This window comes from Simochromis diagramma, unplaced genomic scaffold (genome assembly GCF_900408965.1).
Source record: "Simochromis diagramma unplaced genomic scaffold, fSimDia1.1 OVJJ01000545.1, whole genome shotgun sequence".
Lineage (NCBI taxonomy): Eukaryota > Metazoa > Chordata > Actinopteri > Cichliformes > Cichlidae > Simochromis > Simochromis diagramma.
In genome coordinates this window covers 5,942,182-5,964,157 of record NW_024387371.1, presented here as the reverse complement: position 1 = coordinate 5,964,157, position 21,976 = coordinate 5,942,182, and the positions used below count along the sequence as shown (strand labels likewise).

At 39.9% G+C, this 21,976-nt stretch overlaps 2 protein-coding genes across 12 annotated transcripts in view; one reads left to right on the top strand and one right to left on the bottom strand.

Annotated features, from left to right (window-relative positions):
• camta1a (calmodulin binding transcription activator 1a) overlaps positions 1-8,603 on the bottom strand; it is a 277,539-nt gene extending 268,936 nt beyond the window's left edge. For 5 of the 11 annotated variants that reach the window (XM_040007835.1, XM_040007836.1, XM_040007838.1 and 2 more), the window contains exons 1-2: positions 8,471-8,601; positions 4,623-4,724 (exon numbers count right to left, since the gene is read on the bottom strand). In XM_040007835.1, coding sequence (XP_039863769.1) covers positions 4,623-4,724; positions 8,471-8,495 — 127 coding nt within the window. In that variant the 5' untranslated portion in view covers positions 8,496-8,601. The other 6 variants (XM_040007833.1, XM_040007834.1, XM_040007844.1 and 3 more) reach the window with 4 other exon arrangements.
• A 1,643-nt stretch (positions 8,604-10,246) lies between these two features.
• Positions 10,247-18,854, top strand: dnajc11a (DnaJ (Hsp40) homolog, subfamily C, member 11a). Its single transcript, XM_040007846.1, has 16 exons — positions 10,247-10,375; positions 11,121-11,250; positions 11,380-11,453; positions 12,885-12,986; positions 13,132-13,260; positions 13,397-13,519; positions 13,665-13,738; positions 13,838-14,027; positions 14,116-14,201; positions 14,402-14,518; positions 14,895-15,050; positions 15,177-15,246; positions 15,451-15,508; positions 16,506-16,648; positions 16,844-16,973; positions 18,398-18,854. Exons 1-16 carry the CDS (start codon positions 10,304-10,306, stop codon positions 18,421-18,423), a joined length of 1,680 nt encoding a protein of 559 aa, XP_039863780.1. The 5' UTR covers positions 10,247-10,303; the 3' UTR covers positions 18,424-18,854.
• Positions 18,855-21,976: the final 3,122 nt, after the last annotated feature.

The window sequence follows — 21,976 nt, the reverse complement described above, 5'->3', positions numbered from 1 at the left end:
CCTTAATGACTGCCTGTACATTAGCCAAGAGAAGGATCCACAGAAAACTACTATTTGGTTGTAAAACACTAAAGTGCAAGACAGGCTGATACCAGAGCTTGTTACACGAGAGGATGTGCTGAGCTGAGCTGGCACACTGGAGCCAATTACATTCTAGGTCTTGATGAGTGAGCTCACATACAAAAGGCTAAACGGGGAGAGGAATGCTTTTCAATATAGAGACTAGAGGTCTGCAGCTTTCATGTTGCCACCACAGGCCATGTATGAGCTGAACAGTGGCAGTCTGTGCATGCTGCTGTATAATTTACATCACCCTTTGACGAATGGGTATAAAGATATATATATTTCTCTGTGATGATGTTTGGATTATCGCTGATCCTGGCTGCTAAGCAAACACTTGGGCCAAATTTAAGGGTATCTGTCATGCTAGCTTGCTCCAGCCCCACCCTAGAGATGAGAGCGAGGGTCATGAGACTGGAAAGGCTGACAAAAACAAATCTTTAATCAATATCTGAGCCCTGAACGCAAAACCCTCTCTCTTCCGTCTCTGTCTCAGAGCGCACTGGGAGTGACAGTTTTTCTTTTTAATCTGTGCCCACATTGTGGAGAAATAGCAAGCTAATGTTTTGGCTATAGATCATTCAACAAATCGCTGCTGGTGGTGCATACCCAAAGTAACTTTGAATGCAAACATTTTCCACAACAGTTCAGTGGCTAATATGGCTTATGGATGTGAAGAGGAGTCTAACTGTTCTTTTGTAGCTATACCTAGAACACATGGGAGGTGAATCAGAGAAGAACAAACAGTCCTGTGGATAAATATTTGGCCCTCGTCTCTGTGCAGTAAGAAGTGCTCTGAAACTGAATTAGGTCTATGGCAGTGTCTGTTATCATTATGTTGTTTGACAGCCATCCACTGGGCTGGACCAAAAATTGAAAAAAGACTTTAGCTTAGAAATTAGTGTGGTTAGGCAAATGAGATAAGTTCAGACACATTTCATCAACTGAGGTGACAAAATGTCAAGCGAACAGAGGCAAAAATGTGCTTTTTTTATCCACTACAAAGCGCTGTATTCAAAAAACAAATTAGTAGTGCTGTACTGAAAACAAAAAACAACATATGCAAAGAGGTTTTGCCTTGATGCAGACTTCCACATGAAAATTGCAATGATGGTCACATCTTGATCACTTAAACATCCTTGAAGAAATACGTGCATTTATTGTGACTTTTTATTAAGTAAAGGGACATTTCTCAAGACTTCCTGAACACCATTTAATGTGTGGTGCTTTCATTTGTTGCATCTTTTGAAACTAGCAGTGATGTTTTTTTCCTAAAGCAGCTAATTTTCCAACTGCTTCTAAAGGAATATAAAAAATTAACTGCATTATGTTTCAGTTTGTAGGTAAGATATCCATGGGCTATGAAAACATAAAAGCATAGGCCTGCTAAAATAGACAGGAAGGAAGAAAAGTATAAGATATATATGCTTTCTATCTGTAGCATGCAGACAAATACTAGAGCACACATGCAGTTAATGCATGCACAGACAGTAAGAAAATTCATGAAATGCGTAGAGAAATGTATAATGTGTTGTATGTCTCATGCAGTAGATATAATGACCAGACATACAGAAGGTGACAGAGTGGACCTACAGTTCACACCATCGGTAGAAACGGGGAACATGTTAGCTTGATGAAAATCCAGACAAAGTGTGTTCAAATGTGAAGCAGAGATGAACTTATGCAGCCAGGGGGAAATGGTCAACTGATAACACGCTGGAAACTAAAACCAATTAATCTAGTTGTGAGATGTGAAAAAAATGAAGAGGAAAGAGAAAAAGTGGGCTTAACCTGCATGAGTCTATGGCCAATGCATTTACTGTAACGGGATATTGGTTTCAGTAGCCTAAAGATGTGTACACATTTCTGTGATCCATCTAATCCCCCAAATCCTTGCACAAACTATTTTTGGTCAAACGCTGTGATTTCCACATTCATTTAACAATTCTGACAGCTAAAATGGCTTGTTTCTAAAAAAAATTAATCGACTGCTGATCTTTAATTAACTTGATACAGCTTTAAATATATCACACAACAACAACGATTTTCTCAAGTTTCTCTTTTATTTCCACACAGAAAATCTAAATTCACTAATTAAACTGATTTGAAATCTCTAATCTTAACGGGCTTGAAATGTTTCCAAATATTACAAAAACACTATTTAATTCATGCAGACCTTTAATCTATATCACTGATTAGGCTGTACCTAAAAGAAAAAGTGGTTGCTCTTGTCCAGTAGTGAACCAAACACTTGATTAGACGAGAGTCTATAGCCAAGCACTTGTGGGAGATCCTGAGCTGAGCTTTAAAACAACACAGGACAATTTAAGTAGTGTCAAATTTCCCTGGCAATAACGACAATAATGCCTATCGTCCAGGGGCTGGTCTCCCCACAGCCTGATGGCTCTTGATGGGAACACAGAGAGGAGTATGTAGACGCAGACTTAAAATAGCTATGTTTTAGTGTAGGACGGGGAAACCAATTATCTTTATCATTTGGCCCATAGCCTGTTCGATAACACTCTTACATCTAGTGAAATTACAAACTGCCCACGAGCAAAAAAAGTGAACTGGTGAACTTCGCTATAGCACAGCTATGGTACTATAAACCTAAAGCAAAGAGACCATTATACGGCGTCTAGTGAAAGAATCAAGGATGGTTGTTTGACCAGGGAATGCACACAACAGCTGTTGTAAAAAATGCTAAAGGTTTTTTTTCCCCCGCTGGGAAAGGGAGAAAGCATCTGCATGCCAGTGAGAGATCTGAATAGGACTGAATCTCACTGGGAACATTTTCTTATGCTGTTGTGCTACAAGATGCAACATGTGCAGTATTGCAGCTTTCACTATTTACATTTACACTGTTTACATTACCTCAATGGCCATATGCTGGACACACTTTGTCTCTGTGTAGTTAATAGTATACTATAATGTAGCATAATAAGCAAAGACTGTCAAAAAGTCAAACAGCTCAAAAAAAAAACCTGCGCCTATTACTGAAAGTTCAACAAACATGTACACATGGTTAACTGCCTGCAACAAACTGAAAATGACTCTTTATGTGTTCTCAGCCCTCACCACGCTCACCCATCCATAAAAATCCCATCTCAAGGAGAGCAGAGGTGAGGTCTCTCTCTCACTCTCACTCCCTCTCTCTTGCTCTTGTTCTCTTTCTGTTTTTTCCCTCTAGCTTACACATGCACACAAACAAAACCCTTCTTTCTGTATCATAACTACTCCCACAATTACTCAGACGATTACTCAGATCAATGGTTTACCTGCTTGTTTGAGCTCTTGTATTCTGCTACAGAGTGTCCTGGTAGGCAGAAAACCCTCCAGGCTGAACACATTAAACGGGGTGTCTGACATGGGAACAGGATACTGTAATACCATGCAATAACATGAGGGAAAACAGCAACACTGGCAAAACGTATTGTCAGTCACAGTTGTCACACATGAAAGGGTAACGCAAAAGTCTATCAAAAATGTTCCCGTTACAGTCTGCATCACTGTTTCATAGATCTGCACTGGCACTCCCTTGGCATTAAATCTTTCAAAACATTCTCTGTTAAAAATACCAAAAAGATCTGGTGCAGCAAAGCTCTTCCAGTGACACATATCGAGTGAAGAGTCTAACAAGGGGTTGGGGGTGATTTCAGACTTACTATTTAGAAATGACAATACATGAGCACACTTAATTACCCAGTCTCTAGCCTAGATCAACAGAGTCTCCCAGCAGTGAAGAGACTGGTGTATTCATTAACAATGAAGGCACTCCTTTTTGCAGAGGAACAATCTGCTTTAGAGGGGACCGTTTTTTCAATGGAAAAAGACAGAGGCTAAAATTCAGGCAATGTTCTCTAAAGAGGAATGAAGGGAAAATCACCACAAATAAAGTCAACACTTTGGCCTATATTTCTGATTGACTTGTTTTGGTCATGACAGAAAATAGCGCTTGTGCACAGACTTGTAAGCGCACTGAACCAATCCCTACAGAAGCTGGCTTTTACAAGTCATAAAAACCTCCTCTATGATGTCTGATCTAGAGTTCTGATCGAGTGCAAATGAAATGAGAGGGAGACAGAGACGAATATTAACCCATAAAGGAAAAATATATAGGATGCTATTTCTTTTATATTTGGTCATACACTATTTATTTTTCCAGCATTTTTACAACATACCGTTAACCTGAGTTGATACCCCTCCATCAAATACAGGTTTAAGAAAAGCAAAGAAAAAGCAAGTCCTGGGTCATAATTGATGGATCAAAGCGTAAGCTTTCTCTCTGAGGGTCTGCTCAGGTCCTGATCCCCTGGCCTCAACCTGAAATCACTCTTAGTTAACGACAACACTTCAACTATTGACAGCGTGATCCTGTAAAGCAGACACTTCAATCAACAGAACAGCCGGAGGTGGTGTTGTGTTGGAGAAGAATAAAAGAGGGAGGGGGCATGGGGACGGATGAAATCAAGAAGTAAATAAATGAATTGATGGATGAATAATAGATTGGCCAGCTAGTGGCCTCTTGCAGCAGCAATGCAGTATTAATAACTGACTCTTACTGTTCGTCTCTGTGTCATCACTGATATTCTTAGGTGGACCATGGCCAGCATAACACACTGCTGATCTGTACATTCGATCCGGATTACGAACTTTCTTCAGTCCTTCAGGAGGCAAAGAGAAAAGTAGAGAAAATCGAGGAAAAGAAGCATTCTCCCAGCCTGTGATACCTAAGCAAACTCCCCCATGCAAGCAACATCAACAGAAACTACACACAGTTTTTTGAAATGCATTTAAAACACACAAGAGCTGTTGGGAAAAATGTGATGGGAATAATAATAACACCAACAATAATCAGGGTAATAATACATATTGAATTTGTCTATTGGTTGTTTAAAACAGTGAAGCTTTCCATCAACTCAATCTTTTTCTCTCTACAAGGAAAATGCCCCTTGATATAGGTTAGTATAGCTCTGGCCTGTTTTGATATGGGTCAGTAACACTTCTTATTGTGTCATTGGTGAGCTGGAAGAATCAATACAATCAATCAGTGGAGACCCTGCAAAGCTGTCGGTAAAGGTCTATTACATGCAGACGTCTCAGCAACCACAGACTGGACATGGGTCCCACCCATCCATACTTCACTGATTCAATTAAAAGCCTGGGAAAAAATGTAGCTATATCCTGATTCCACACAAAACTGGCAGAGCAAGTCGTCTGGCATCACAAGGAGGTTAAATTCATCCTTCTTTACAAAACAGCAGAGAAATATTTATGCCATTGCTGCACAAGCACTTTTGTAAGTTAATGGCTGACTGCGTGTTTACTTGATGTTTCCCTGCTGCTTCACCCTGAACTTTGAGTGAAATGATAAGATCGTGAAACTTTTCAAACTGTGCCTGCGTTAAAAAAATGAGAAAAAGCCCTTCCTACACGGGCAGAAACCGCAGGCCTTATTTACTACATTTCAAAAAGCAACCTTTATTGATTGTTTGGATTAGTCTTGGATTTATGCAGGTTAACACACCTGTATGAACTTTAAGTGTGAGTAAACACTCCCTTCATCATTGGATTTGCAATTACCTGATTTTATATTAATCAAAGTGTGCTACATGATTCTGCTAGGCTGGGAAAAATACCATAAGATTTCAATTCAGAGGTTAATATCATGATTGCATTTTCACATGGTGTTTTCTTTTCTTTACAAACCTCCTTGTTTTATTTCTCACATTTGGCTGTAGTACTGAAATATCTATATGGAATTTCTGCTCTAGCGGATTCATAAGACCACTGGCTGTAGTTTTATCCAGACCAGTGTCAGTGTGAGACATATCAAGCATGTCCTTTCAGTGCCCTCCAGGCTTTGTACTTAAAGTAACGGACACACAGAGCTTTTTATGAGTGTGAAGGGGGGAAAAAAATAACCCCAAGGGGATAGACGATCAGTTAGGCTGGAGAGAAATACCCCAGGATGTAAACATTACACCACGACGTGAGGCTGGGTCATGGCCCCTGGGTTTAACACAAGATGTAACCCTCAGTTGTTATGGGCCATCATAAGACCTGCCAAACAGCTAAGAGCGATCGGCGCTGCCCGCATACCACAAGGACAAAAGGTTAAGGAAACACTGTTGAGCTCTCTTAGTGGCAGCCAGACATTCAGGAACACGTCATGTAAAAACTGTAAAAGCTGTGTTCGTTTAAACGTTTTACATTCCTGCTGAAAAGCCAAAAAGACTTGGTTCAAGTGGAATGATTCACGACAGCTTTATGTAAAAGCTTTAACGGCCAGGTATGCATGAGAGTATACAGCGTTTACATGAAGGTATGGAGCACTCTCTGTCTCTTTATGCCCCCCTTCCTCCTCCTTTTTCCACTGACCGGCCTCATAGGAACTCTGAAAATAACTTGACCGGCTCAGCAATGGGACTTTCAAGTCAAGGTTTGCAGTGAGAGCTCCTCGTGTTGGGGGAGACATCGCGATTATCAGCTACAGTCTATTTGTTAAGTTCAGCTATGTAGATGAATTCATTAGGACTATACACCATAGTGAAGTCATTACTATCACAAAACCAGATGTCTTCATTTTTTTTTTGTCATAGCCGCAGACTGATCCCTCATGTAAGTGTGCTTCTGTAGCTCAATACCACCCCCTGGTGGGACTCGCTTTAGTGGTTGGCACACTGACATCCAAACAACTAAAATCCCAGCGTTTTATCATCTCTCCTCACATGGACCGAGACAATTTGAAACATTACAGTAATTCTACATCAAAAAGAATTTGTGTTTGAGGTTACTGACACCAAAGACTGACAGACGCCTGTTTAATTTTAAACCCTGCAAAAAAAAAACATAAAGAACAGCTCAGAAACAGCTGGACCATTTTTTTTTTAATTAAAAAATGTTGTCTTTCTCAATTCAAGCAGCCAGTTTAAAAAAGAAAAGAAAAAGAAAAACCTAGAAAGACTCTTTTCTGCACCCTAAAGCTCTATATAAATCAGCAAATATATATAAAAAAACAAGAACATATGATTTGAATTATCTACCACTGTATTCTGTTCAATAAAAAAGTTAGATAATTATCAATAAATCAATTAAAGTAACAATAGCAAAAACGTATGAATACACACAAACTATAACATGTAAATAATCAGGCGTTTAATTCTAAGATCATTGTTGAAAATATATATTTTAACATATACACATTTCATCTGTATCAAAAACACTGAGATTGTAAATAAGTAACTGGCTCCAGCAAGCTTCAAATACCATTATCAGTGAAAAGGCGCCAGGAAAACCGGTCCGTTTAAAAATCATGGATCACATCTTTATTTTCATGCAGGCGTTGTTTAATTACTCACCCAAAAAATCCATGGGCCTGTCTGAATGAGATCAAATCTCTTATGCATATGGGTTGCAATAAAATATTCCACTAAGAAGGAAAATAATTAAGTCTAGTGCATTTCATTTCAAGTTAGCAAGCCGTGTGAAGTCAGCTGAGGAGGGGAGGGAAGTCTTCGTTTTGTCCTATCTGTAAAGTAGTGTAATGGGCAGGCAGGCTGCTGGAAATCCTACTCTCCATCCTCCCTGCTTCCTCCGGTGTGATGGCATTTCAAGTGCGATAGGGCATTGCGAGCGGAGTAGGCATCACAACGCTTTGATGCCCGTGTTTCGGACCAAATATAGGCCAAGTAGTATTAATTGGCATTTGGAAAACGGAGGCTAATATTCGCTCGTTTAAAAACAATACATCACTTCTGGCTCATAAACACTATCCGCTGAAAGCCGAAGAAATTTCTCGCGCTTCAAGAGGTGGGGGACTAAACGACCCTCTCCAAGAGGAGAAAGAAAGAAAGAGAGATAAAAAAAAACAAGACTTACAGGCTACATTTTAAATCAGACACGTCTTAATAATTAGCCTATTGCAATGCCGTCAAAACAAGCTGCAAAAAGCGGCTTGAAAACAGAGCCGTATTGACATATAAACTAACACAACCAAGCCGCTTTTAAAGCTGGGTAATAAGGGAAGAAGTTGGTCGATGCCAATGACATGTTGTCATTAACTTAGCCTTGTTGTTAACAACTTGAATTGCTCGTCATTTGACAAGGAACCCGAGCACAATAAACGGTAAACACGGCACTTTTGCCACGCTATTCGTCCCAGTGGCGTGCTTTTAAATGTGGGCTACGATGGGAATAGTAGCTTGGCTAGAATGCAAGCTAATATTAGCTGGCTAGGTGATGTCTCCACGTTTTAGCAGCCTATTCGGAGGAAAATAGCGGAGCCGCTTTCTACCGAAAATTTCTCCGCTCGGCTTCACGCGTGTGTCATTTCCGCACGGAGTTGCAGCTCTTCCAAAACCCACACCGCGGTCATACTAGTAAATTAATCCCATTATATTTCTCTTACCTTCCGGCTTGTTTTCGGCAGCCATTTCCCCTTCACGCGCAACATCCTCCTCCTCCTCACGACCGTGGGTACCACGCGCGTGCACGGCGAGGACAGCACGAGGAGGGACCGGAGGAGCAAGCGGCGAGTCGGTCCGACCGAGGCGAACTTATCATTGGCTGTGAGGCGGTGACTGACAGAGAGGCTCTGGGATGAAAAACAACACATCTCACCTCACCTTGGCACCACCAGCCGTATTTTGTTAGGGGTTTTTAAAAATATAAATATTTTTATTTAATATATTTTTACAGCTCAGAGGCAATGCTGGTCTTTAAAAGACGGTATTATAAAAAGGGAAAGAAAACTTTAATGTCTGGCAGGTTGCTTTCATAATTTTCCTTCTTTATTTATTTATTTTTTTTAGAAACTGATTAGACTGTGAATATTAAATGCTTCCCTTTTGAGCCACCCCACCCAAGTTGTTTTACACTGTCATTTCCGAGTGACGCAAAACCAGTTATTAGAAGAAATTAAGTGCCTAATGTTCTTCATTAATTGTTTTTTAATCAAAGTCTGCTTATGTAATCTGATACTGGAGACACGAGCTGGTTCGTACAACTAATAACTGGAGGTTCAACCTCAGAAAAGAAAAAAAAGAGAGAATTTTCCATAATCATCCATCATGGAGCACTTTGTTTTAAGTTTCATTTTCCCGTATTTAAGACGCCGAGTTTGAGTTGAAGACAAATATGCAGCCCTGTAAAGAAACAAATGATAAAGCATTTGAGACATATTGGACAGTACTCTGCGCAGACTGTCAATCATGTGTCCGTTTACATTGGGGAGCCTGCAGACTACTTTTCCCCCTGTAGGCCTGTCTAAATGATTTCACCACAATACTGAAAACTGCATTGATTTCCAGGAGATGTGGATACCACCTCTTGTTCCACCATGAGGGAGGCTGCCGGCGGTGGAGTCCATGTAAACAGCTGTTTCTGGTCCAGAGTTAACTTTTAACTCTACCCGCTATATGCCACGGAGGATTTTCTTGTAACTGCTATCATTATGGCGCAATCACACATGCTTGACAATATACGTTAAATGGCTAGAGGCAATCTAATTACAGATCACTGTGCTTAATCGCTTCAACTGCGGCACTCCACTCAAGGACAGCCTTTAACAGGCTGCTGGCCGTCAGCGTTGAAATGCAGTGTTTGAGGTGGTGCTGAAAGAACAGCTCCTCTGCTGCCTGCTGCTGCGCCTCGTGCAGTCAACGGCTTGTTGTTATTGCGAGGAGAGTAATTAATGAAAGACCTAATGTGATTTTCTTCACCCCCTGCCTTAATTGCTTCTATAGCTGAATGTGATGCAGGCAATATCCCTTTAGAATTAAGGCATACACGTTCCCTCTAAAATGAGCAATATTCATTTTCTCTCACATAAAAAAGAACATTCGGTGTATATACATAATATTTCTCCCCTGCACGTTATTTAGCCATTATATAGTATCATTTGCAAAACTGAAATAAAATAAATCAGGTTGAATGAACACTAAAGTAACTTTAAAGTAAATTCGCGGATGGCTGCAGTGCAAAAACAACAACAACAAAACAAAAGCAAAAAAAAAAACCCGGGTTACTTCATAATTCTTTCCTACGCATTATTCCTCATAAGCACATCAACTGCAATTAATGAATTCAAACTTAAATATGCACAGGACCGCGTCGCAATGTGTCAGCATTTAGGAAACGGCCGCGGAGTTGTCGCTCATCCCAACACCAGGGGGCGACAGAGCGCGAAGAGGAGACTTGGAGCGACATAAGTGACACAAAGAAGAGATGACCGGGTGTGAACATGGCGTCTCCCTTAGACGATGATGAGCTCGCCAGTGATGATTATTATTCCTTGCTAAATGTCAGAAGAGAGGTACAAAATGCAGCTGGGATCTGAATGATTGCGTGTGCGGATTCAGCATCGGTCGTCCTATAAACTTTATACTGCTGTTATTAAAGCGTTGCTCCCAAACATAGATGAAACATTAGCTAGGCAGCTAACTAGTGACCCTCGACATTGATTAACTCTTCGGTTGTTTCAGTGAGCACAGAAGAGTCGTGGGGTGACAGCTTTGGCAGCGTAATATGTTGCTTGTGTAGGACAGAGAATCGGTGTGTTTATGTGGCAATGTAGTAGTTGATGTTTCCGGACTGGCAATTGTTTTTTTTTTTCAATTTCACATGTATGTCATGTACTTTGGAGAGTGCTAAGTAGCTAATGTAACTTCGGAGCTGCAGCATGCAACACGCAGTGCTGATTATAGTATAAATTGACTTTTTAAGTCTGCAGGAATCGGACGTTTTTGGTCGTGATTATTTACTCGTAGCAGCAAAAAGCATCGTGTTTATCTGAAAATTCGTTATGCAAAAGAAAACCATTTGCTGGCAGGCTAAAGTGTATAAGTATACTGAACTATAAATGTTATTATAATTTCCACATTCTTAAGCAAGGAAGGTAAAAACTGATTCCGAATCGGTTATAAAAATATCACTCCGAGTGATTTTAAAACATAAAATATGCTGGGGTAATGGTAGGCTAGATTACATTTTTAAAAACAATTTTTAATCCGTGTTATGTTATGTTGTAACTATGCTGTGCTCTCTTTTTTTCCCTTCAGGCTACGCAGGAGGAGCTGAAGGCGGCATACAGACGATTATGCATGCTCTATCACCCAGACAAACACCGGGATCCTGAACTAAAGAGACAAGCAGAGCACCTTTTTAACCTTGTACACGAAGCTTATGAAGGTAAGAAGAGCATTGATCCCATTTCCTTTTGATTCCTTTCTCAACCCTGTGTTGAACTGCTGATGCTCTTGAGTATGTTTTGACGTAAAGAAAGCATACTGATGGTTTACATTTTGAATCTCTTTCTAGTGCTCAGTGACCCTCAGGCACGTGCCATCTATGATATCTATGGCAAGCGAGGACTTGATGTTGAAGGATGGGAGGTGAGTCTCTCAGTGACTTGTGACTTGTTTAGACGTCTTCAGTGCCTATGACATATCCTATGTTGAGTGGCTGAGGTCGCTGCCAGCATTTATTGTTCTGTGTGATCCATTGATTGATTGAGTGCCTTGTGGTCATATTTTACATCCAGTGCCAGCAACGATAGAAACAAATAAAATGCTGGGACTTTTTTCTCCCTTGGGTCCACAATGTCTGGTGTCTTCAAACATATTTATCCCTCAAGTTTTGTACAATCAGTTAAAATAGTTTCTGCAGTCTCATTCCAGGAAATTGCTGACATTTGAGATTCCTAATAATCTGATACTGTGATTATTATTCCTTATATTGAGGCAATGATTGTTATCCTCTCACTTATAAATAAATAAATTGCAGTGAAAAAGTAGCTAGAAATGAATAGAAAGAATCAATGATAATCACTAGTTATGGGCTGTGTTGACGTGGCATGTAATTACGGGGAGGGAGGTGCACGTCAGGTTATGATGGTCTTTACATCGTAGGGTTTCAGAGGGGTTTGCGGTTACAATGTACCTACACGGTTGATTTCCCACTGAAGCATACATCACATCCATAATTAGAAAGAATGGTCGTTGTGTTGAACTATTGTTTGCTATTAAGTAATATACACTGACACACCTGTAACTTCCTTTGCACGTGCGAAAAACTTCAATACCAGCTCTGTAGCGTTCTGAATTTCGACAATACCGATTACAAGAGTCAACTTATTCATTCTTAAAATACTGTATATTGAATTCATGATAAATATGACATGCGTTGCTAGTCAAAACCAAACGTAGAGTAAATTTTGTAATTAAATTTTCAGAACTCTGTGGTGTTGTGGTTTGTCTGTGTCTTTCATAGAAAAGATGCATGGTCCAAAACACAAACTCAGTCTTCAGGGGTTCACAAGCTAGTGTAATTCCAGTGCCAGTCTTATCTGTTCCAAATCAAATATGTGGATCCGTCTGCAGTGGTAACCCCATGGGAAATAAGGGAGCAGTCAAAAGTACCTTGTAACTTCTGACCATATTCATTGCAAGTTGACAAAACAATATTCAGAAATTCAAAAAGAAAAAGCCTCCTGTCTTTGTTATTGTTCAAATATCTCTTAGCTGGATATCGACATCTTGAGAAAGCTGATGGAAACATCAAGAGGCACGCATTAAAAAATAACATCCTTAAAAAATGTAGCGTTGGTGCCTTTGTGTGAAACTGTTCTACCTTTGCCTTCATCTAATAATGCTGGACTGTACAAAGTATGATGCAGAAAGAACAAATATTTACAGAGGAAGAATATATGGGAGAGTGATTTATATATTTATTTTTATTTATTTATGTTTCCAAGTGTAAACCTGTATCTGCAACCAGTCAGTTCTGCTCGGTTTACATTCAAATAACATATCTTCCGCCTGCAGGTGGTGGAAAGGAAAAGAACCCCTGCAGAGATTCGAGAAGAGTATGAGCGTCTTCAGAAAGAGCGAGAGGAGAGAAGACTTCAGCAAAGGACCAACCCAAAGGTATGTTTGAGGGAAGATAAGAAACCTCGCATTGAAGTGAATAAAACCCAGGAATGGTGTGCATCAAAACAAAATAAAACAAAAAAGTATTTTGAAAACAAAAAATTTTCAATAAACACTGTATCGATTCGTGATAATTTTGCAGGGAACGATTAGTGTGGGCATTGACGCCACAGACCTTTTTGACCGGTATGAAGAGGACTATGAAGATATGGTTGGAGGTGGAGTCCCACATGTGGAAATCAACAAAATGCACATATCACAATCTATAGAGGTAACTGGTTGCCCCAGGATTCTTGCTCTTCTATATATTGGATTAAGAGATGCCAATGAGTCTGTGATGGCTTTTGGAAAAGATGTTTGACTTGATGCTAATAACAGGACTCACAGTTTTATGTATTCTACTGCAGGCTCCTCTCACTACAAAAGACACAGCCATTCTGTCTGGGTCCTTGTCAACCCACAATGGAAACGGAGGCGGCTCTATTAACCTGGCTTTGAGAAGAGTCACATCAGCTAAGGGGTGGGGAGAGGTATGCTGTGTTTTCAGTGGGCATTGCACACTCCCTAGTACTGTAAATTGCTGGGATTTGTCACAAAACAGGCGTGTGTGGGTTTTTAATAACACGCTATGACATTTTAAGATGTGAGACGTTTTTGCTGTCTGTGTTTAAACAGGTAGAGTTGGGAGCCGGAGACACTCACGGACCTTTCCTCGGAATGAAGATATTCCGCAACTTGACGCCTCGATTGTATGCTTAGAAGTGCTAGAGAAAAACAAGTCAATCCTCGATATTTTTGCAACAACGTGAACAATTTCACCGATTTCTTTATTTTGCGTGTTGTCTCAGCTTTGTGACTGCTCAGTGCGGGCTCCAGTTTTCATCTCGAGGCGTGCGTCCTGGGTTCACCACGGTGCTGGCCCGTCACCTAGACAAGAACACTATGGGGTACCTGCAGTGGCGCTGGGGGATCCAGTCTTCTATGAACACCAGCATAGTGAGGGACACTAAGAGCAGCCATTTCACCTTCGCAATGCAGGTCAGGAGCCAGGAGTGATATTTAACTGAAAATCACAGCCGGTTATCACAGTATCACCAAGATTAACGCTCACATTTTATCTCTGCAGCTTGGCATTCCTCACACTTTTATGATGATGAGCTACCAGTACAAGTTTCAGGATGAAGACCAGACGAAGATTAAGGGCTCAGTAAAGTATGTTGTTAACGAGCAATATGTGTTCATAATGGAACCCCTGTTGTAGGTCATATTAACGTTGCTTTTCTGGTGTAAAACTCTAGAGTGATTAATGTTTCTATTAAATGAAGTTTGGGTGGGATAATTGTTGTGCAGGGAACTGGCCTGTTAAAGTAAATGATGGGTAGAGTGGTTGTAACTTTGCGCTTTTGGTGCAGATCAGGGTTTTTTGGGACTGTGGTAGAATACGGTGCCGAGAGGAAGATCAGTCGACACAGTGTCCTGGGGGCCACAGTCAGCGTGGGAGTGCCCCAAGGTGTCTCCCTCAAGATTAAGTAAGTGTAACTCGTTGTTCCAATTTCCCATTCATTGGAGTTTCCCGAGTTTCCCTCAATTTCTTGTTGCCATTTCTCCTTTTTTCCACAAATTGGGAGTGTGTATCTGCACATGTTAACACAGGATTCAATACAATATGATGTTAGGTGTTCCTGGGGTATGATTTAAAAGCAAGTGTATGTACAGCTTACATTTTATTTTTAGACACAGACAGACTTAAGGAGAGCATATCACATAAATTAATCATCTGAGAAACAGCGCACAGCTCACTCTCCCACTTGACCTGGAGTTCTGCAGTGTTTTCACTTTGCTGTGTTTTCAACCTCAGGCATATGACTATAGATAGAAATATTAAAACCAACTCTGTATCCACAGACTTAACAGAGCCAGCCAGACGTATTTCTTCCCTATTCACCTGACTGACCAACTCCTGCCTAGTGCTGTATTTTACGCCACAGTGGGACCACTGGTATTCTACCTCGCCATGCAGCAGCTTATTATTCGGCCATATGTGCGGGCCCAGAAGGAACAGTAAGAAACTTTCTTTACCTTAGTTGTTTCACGCAAGCGGTGTTATTGGAAGTAGCGCCACATGTATTATTATGGGCAGATTTTATGAGCTCATTTTATTTCTCCATTTATCTTTGAACTCAACAGAGATTTGGAGAAGCAAAGGGAGAGCTCGGCCTCTGATATAGCCAAAAAGAAACAGGAGGCAGAAGCTGCTGTGAGTATTTTACAAGCTGCGGTGCCGATCCTGCGTTGTTGTCAACGTTAGATAAGGGATGCAGGTGTTGTGTCTGTCAAGCAGTATTATTCTTGCCAGTAGAGAGAGATGGGATTAGATAAAATGCAGAGCATTAGTCAAATTCATTAGTTTAATCCACACAATGTAAAACCTCATTTTTTGTGTCTCTTTTCATATCTAAAGGTCTTGCTCATGCAGGAGTCAGTGCGCAGGATTATTGAAGCTGAGGAGTCTCGGATGGGTAAGATTAGTAATATTTGAAGAAAGCGGTATCCTGAAAATAATGTTATTTGTTAAGAAAAAATATAATTATTTTGGATTCAGAGCTGTTTTTTACATTTTGAGCGAAATCTATTGATGTCGGCTTGAGTTTTGCTCAGTACAAAGTGTAAATTCTCACATATTGCAGCGTTTGGCTACATCAAAAGAAAAAAAATCCTTTATTAGCAAAAGAAAAAAATCTCTGTTTTCACTTGTTGATAATTCCTACCACACACTTAAAAAAACATAGAAAACACTGTAATCATCTTCTTCAGCGGTTCACTAAAACCGACTTTCCTTTGAGTATCAGGTAACTTGCATTGTTCACACCAATTTCTTTTTAAATTAAGCTAAAACAGTTAATAAAGAACTATAGTTTTTAGTGGATTTTTGTGACCCTGCTACTTTCTTTTTCGCTGGTGATAATTAGTCTTCTTTGTCAGTTTGTCTTTGATAAGCAGAGGAACAAAAAGCTTTGAGCAGACAGCACAATTTTCACCTTTGGGAGTTTGACGAGCGATAATTGCCTTATGACACCTGTCACAGTTGAGATTGTTTGATTTTTAGTATCATCGGCGGTCCTTAAGACTTCAGGCCTATAAAGTAACAGTTAATAACAGTGTGTGTGTGCGTGTAGTGACAGGCATGCAGCTGCTCTTTTCTATTTAATTGACCGCACTCATAAATGGTTACAGTGTTGTTTATGCAGCCTGTGATTAAAATGAATTATGGTGTTTTTATGTCTTTTTATTGCGCACTTGCAAAATTACTTTTACAAATGACGAAAAAAAAGTTCACTGGTCTCTTCATAGACTCTTTAGCTGCAACTGCTGGCACATAACGTTCAAACTGTGAAAATAGAGATTTGTGTTTAATAGTCAACCTTGGTTTTCTGAACTCTTAATACTAAACGGGTGTTTTATTGATGTTTTATTGCAGAAGAAAGGTTTTAATGTTGATGCTGCTTACTTAAACAGGTCTCATTATCCTCAACGCTTGGTACGGCAAGTTCGTCACAGACAACAGCAGAAAACACGAGAGGGCAAAGGTCATTGATGTGACCGTGCCACTGCAGTGTCTGGTGAAAGACTCGAAACTCATCCTCACTGAGGCTACCAAGGTAATAAGTCAAGACTTCCAAACTCAAAATGTAACACTTGAAAAGTCAGTTTTACAAGTATAGTGTTTATTCCAATAATTTTTTAAGAATTAAGTGTTTTCCTGCAGAAAAATAGAGTAGCCTCACAAGTTGACATCCACGGCTCGCTACGTTAGTCTCTTGGCAGTGCTGCATGACTTTGTGTTCCCTTTCCAGTCAGGACTCCCTGGCTTCTACGACCCCTGTGTGGGGGAGGAGAAGAGCCTGAAGGTGCTCTATCAATTCCGCGGGGTCATGCATCAAGTCCTGTCAGGAGACACAGAGTCACTCAGGATACCAAAGCAATGTAAGTCCTTTGGACAGTATGCTTATGCACTCACTGGCCACTTTTTTAGGTACACCTCTTCAGTCATTTTTAAATGCAAAATATCTTAACAGTCAGTCACATATCAGGAATTCGTCTCATTCAGACATGTAGACACGGTCATGATGACCTGCTGAGGAGAATGGGAGGGAGAAAGGTGGCATATTTATTTGTGCCAAATTGACTGAACTGAGTGTTTCCGAAACTGCTGATCCACTGGGATTTTCCCACACAGCCATCTCTGGGGTTTAAAAAAAGATAAGTGAGAGTGAGTTCTCTAGGTGAAAATGGCATGTTGATGTGAATAGTCAGGCTGATTCAAGCTGATAGGAAGGCAGTGGCAACTCAAATTGAGCACTGCTTACAAGCAAGGTATGGAGAAGAGCATCTCTGAATGCACAGCTCTTTGAAACTTGAAGCAGCAGCAAAAGACCACACTGGGTGTCACTCCTGTCCACTAAGAACAGGGAACTGAGGCTGCAATTCAGACCAGCCCAAAATTGGACAAAGGAAGACTGGAAAACCTTTGCCTGGTCTAAAGAGTTTTAGGATGTTTTCAAACCTATAGTTTGTTTACTCTGGTCCGAATCTGTTGCTGAGTTTATAAACTTGTAGGTATTTCCCATGATTTGGTTTCTCTTTACACAGAGAAAAATCCAAGCGAACACAAATGCACCACTGCAAAGTGAGAATTTTCACCACAGCCTACCTGAGTATTGTTGGTGACCATGGCCATTCCTTTATGACCACATTATACCAGTCTTCTAATGGCTGCTTCCAGCAGGATAGTGTGTCATGTCACAGATGTCACATTGCCTCAAACTGGTTTCTTGAACATGGAAATGAGGTTGCTATACTCTGCAGCCTCAACAGTCATTAGATCTCAATTCAGTAGAGCATCTTTGAGATGCTGTCGAACACCAAATGCGCATCATGGATGAATGCGAAGCCAGCAAATATTTAACAGCATCTTTAAATGTAATGCCATCAGTATGCACCAAAATCTTTGAGCAGCGTTTCCAGTCTTTATTGAATCTATGCAACAAAGAATCGAGGCAGCTCAGAAGGCAAAATAGGGTCCAGCCCAGTACTGGCAAGATGTACCAAACGAAGTGGCCGGAAGTGAGTACAGTACCAGCATTTCCACAATTTCTATAGAGTTAACATACTTGCAGATTCATACTTTTGTTTTCTGTCTTACCCGTCCTAGTTTTAGATGTTTTAGACTGCAGGGTAAATTTACATCAAATCTAAAAGTCCTTTGATATGTTAAACATGAGATTTTTATTTGTTTGCTTATTTGTTTTTTATTTATTTGAAAATGTCTGTTAAGATATACCGTGCTAGGCTATCTGCCATCTCGGCGTGCCCGATCTGACTTTGTGGATGTTATTTCTACTTTACAGCTCACAGGATTGATGCAGACACATAGGAGCACTCTCCCGCTGACCAAAAAGACTCACCTCTTGACTGTTTAACAGAAGATGGATAAAACTCTGTTTTAGATACGACATGGATTCAAGTCTCTGTTACGCAGAAATTGTGAATTTACTTTTTTGTGTTTATATTCATTTAAATATGGAGAGAGGAATAAAATCATCACAGACTGGATTAATCTGTGTCTATGGACTGGGTCGCGGCCTGCTTAAAATTCTGATGTGACACCAAAATCAATGGCTACCATCTTAATTCCCGGGTGTCCTCGGCTCTTTGGTATCCATTTATTTTTGGTATTGCTTGTAATTTATAACAGAGTTCTGTGTACTGTATTGTACAAAAACTGCAGTGCCTGTGTGACTGAAGACATGAATGCACCTCTGTTTAATTGCCATATGATTAAAATCTATCTCTCATGTTGTTGAACTATTATTGCCCCTTTATTTAAAAACACAAAAAGAACCAAAACACCTTTTTTGTCATGCTTTTGGTATGAACTGTCTTTACTTTGTTGTAGCCAAGAAAATAGTCAACTTGCTTTCTTTTTAGCGTTCTTTTGTTTTTACCACAAATAGAAGAATCGCTTTCTTTTGGCCCTGACTCACAAGTGCGGGTATTTCAGCATGTTTGATTTGCCAGATATTCATAGTGGATGCCCCTCCTGCCACAACCCCGAAGGCATTTGTATGTCGCTCCATGAACAAACGCAGTTCTTTCACTTTCTGGATGAATGTAAAAGATACTGGAACCCTGAGTCACAGCATTATCTTTGCCTGCTCGGGATGACTAACGGGCTCTGGGATGACACGTGAAATTTACAGGAAACCACGTCAGTTGACTTCTTGAAATCTAGGCGTCTGTTTCACTTCAGTTTTCCTTTACTTAAGACTCTTTCGGCAGAGGACTGGACTGGTTGTCGAAGACGTGAGGAGCACTATGGATGAAAGCAGCAGCTCCGACCCGGACCAAAGTCCGCCTAAGAAGTCTTCAGCAGCTGCAACAGCGTCAGCCTCATCTTTCAAGGCAGATGTAAGAATCCCTAAAAGTTACTTGAAAGAACCGATCAGGTTAACAGAAACAAAAACCGCGTTAATTGCATTTTTAGTCACCTTATCCTCCTCGCAAAATAGCCAATACACCGGAAATCGATCAAGGCAGTTTATCCACAAATGCACAAAATCTGACATCAACCTGCCTCGTTTGGATATTAAAGTCCTGTAGGAAAGAAAAACTTCTCATCAAACCGCAATGAAGGCGAAAAGACGATCCTCATAAGGCAAAACATAGTAGATACAGAAGAACTACGATCGTGCATAATTGTAACATTTTTAGTTTTGTTTGTTTCAGAACTTACAACTTAGAATATTTCTGCTGTTTCGCACATTTTGATACAAAAAGTCCATATTTGTCCACAAGTAATAACATTTTTCCCTCTTCAGTTATTTATGTCAAACCGAAGGGGCTGCCTCATGCGGAAGCTTGTTTCTTAAAAAAAAGTTAGGTCGAAATTTCGAATGATTTTGAAATTTGTTGTTTTTCATTTACAGAAAACAAACTTTTTTTTTTTCTGTAGTGATGTAAACGCATTGTTATAGTGACCCACTACTGAGGTTAGAGTGAAGAATAACAATATGCACCTTAATTACTTCTATTGTGCTTTCACCAGCACTTACTTTTAGGCCCCAGTCACAGTCAGCTGCTGGCTGGACGAGTAATGCAACCACGCCTAGTGGTTTTACATTCGATTGAATGTAAATGCCAAACATTTTGCCCAAGACACCACTTTTTAAAAAGGAAAATATGCACTTAATAAAAACAAAAACAACTTCTTAGTTGGAAATAAATGCTTTTCCTGTATTTTGGCTGGGAAAGTAATGCCTCAAACCCCCCAATGACCCCAGAAAGTTTGTTTCTAACTAAATATAAACATTGCTAGGATAATATTTTATACAGGCGAACATTGGCCTTGGGTACAATTATGATATATCTCACCCCCGCTTTGCTGGGTGGAGTAATAGATATAGTGCACCAAGATTCGTATGATTCATGTTTTTAAGGAGTCTAAAATGTGTCAGACTGTTGTCGCTTCGACTTCTCTTTGCAATATCAGATTTCAGTTCTGATAGCAGTCACACCCAACGTGGTTTGTAAATAGTAGTAATCTGCACTACTGTAGTCTTTTTGTGTTGTAATTCCTCATTATTAGGCTGTTCAAAAAGCTCCATGAAAGACCTCCATTGAATCCAAAATTGTACAACAGCAATACTTACTGGAACCAGGCCTCATTATAATATCATATCATCCCAGTGAAGGTCTTTCTATTCTAGGTTTGCTTGTGGTTCCTAGTTTCCAAAAGCAAATTGTGAGTCAGAGCATTCAGCTATCAAGCTTCTCTCCCTTGTAAGCAGCTCCCAGTTTCAATTTGATTTACAGACGTCTCCTCAAATTAGGTTTAAAAATGTCCTTTTTAATAAAACCCAGTTAGGGCAGAATCCAGTGACCTTGAAACATTCTTAGTTGTTTTGTTATAAACTCGGGCTGCTGGGAACGGCACATGATGCACTTAACATTTCAGTCCTTATGCATTTACTAGTGTACATCACTGACTTCTTTCTAACAGTTTATATTTTGTCCTTGTGTCCGTGTGCTCTCTTTATCTTTCTGTTTTTGTTCTCTTTTTTTAAGGTCCTGGAGGAGATCTTCCTAAATGTTCCTGCCTGTCAGGTGGTTTGTGTTTGTCAATTAGTATGCCATCAGTGGAAGGAAGTGATTGACAGCGAATCTTTGTGGAGAAAAAGGTGCAGAAGAGAAGGGTATCCCATCTGTAGTTTTTCAAAAAAAAAAACAGGACTGGAAGTTGTTTTATTTCTTGTCCAAACAGAAAAGAAATCTCCTCAAGAATCCAAATGGAGAAGGTAAGTAACCATAAAATGAACTTTACTTAACATAGTAGTATGATTCATTTTCACATAAATCCAAAACATTTAAAACACCATTACTATTACTATTATTTATTTATTTGTTTATTTTCTAGAAGGACTGAATGGCTGGAAGATCTTGAGAAATGGTGGCGATCAGTGGGTTGCTTGGGGAATTAGGAGACCACATCCAGATGAAGCAGTCAAAACAAACTTTGCAACCTCTTTTGAGTGAGTATTTAACCCTAGCGGATATACAAATGTAACTGATCCTCTAAACCCATAGACGTAGAGATGAAAATGAAAATTTCATCTCTGCGTGATTTTATGCAATGCAGACATGTGAAATGTTGGATAATAACCCAGAATGTTGAATCTGTTCAGCTGGACGTTGCGCTTTTCAGTGGGAGAGAAGTCACTTGAATGAGTGATTTCTCTCCCAGTGAAGTGAAATCCTGGAATTTCCTTACCTGGATATTTGAGCATGCATCAAGACTTGTATAATACAACATTTTAATTATTATTAATTGTTGTTATTATTTTTTATCATTCATTATTTACTTTTCTAGCATTAAAAATTATATTTAAAAAATATTCCAAGTTGTTTGAAAGCTGGAAAAAGAAATACCT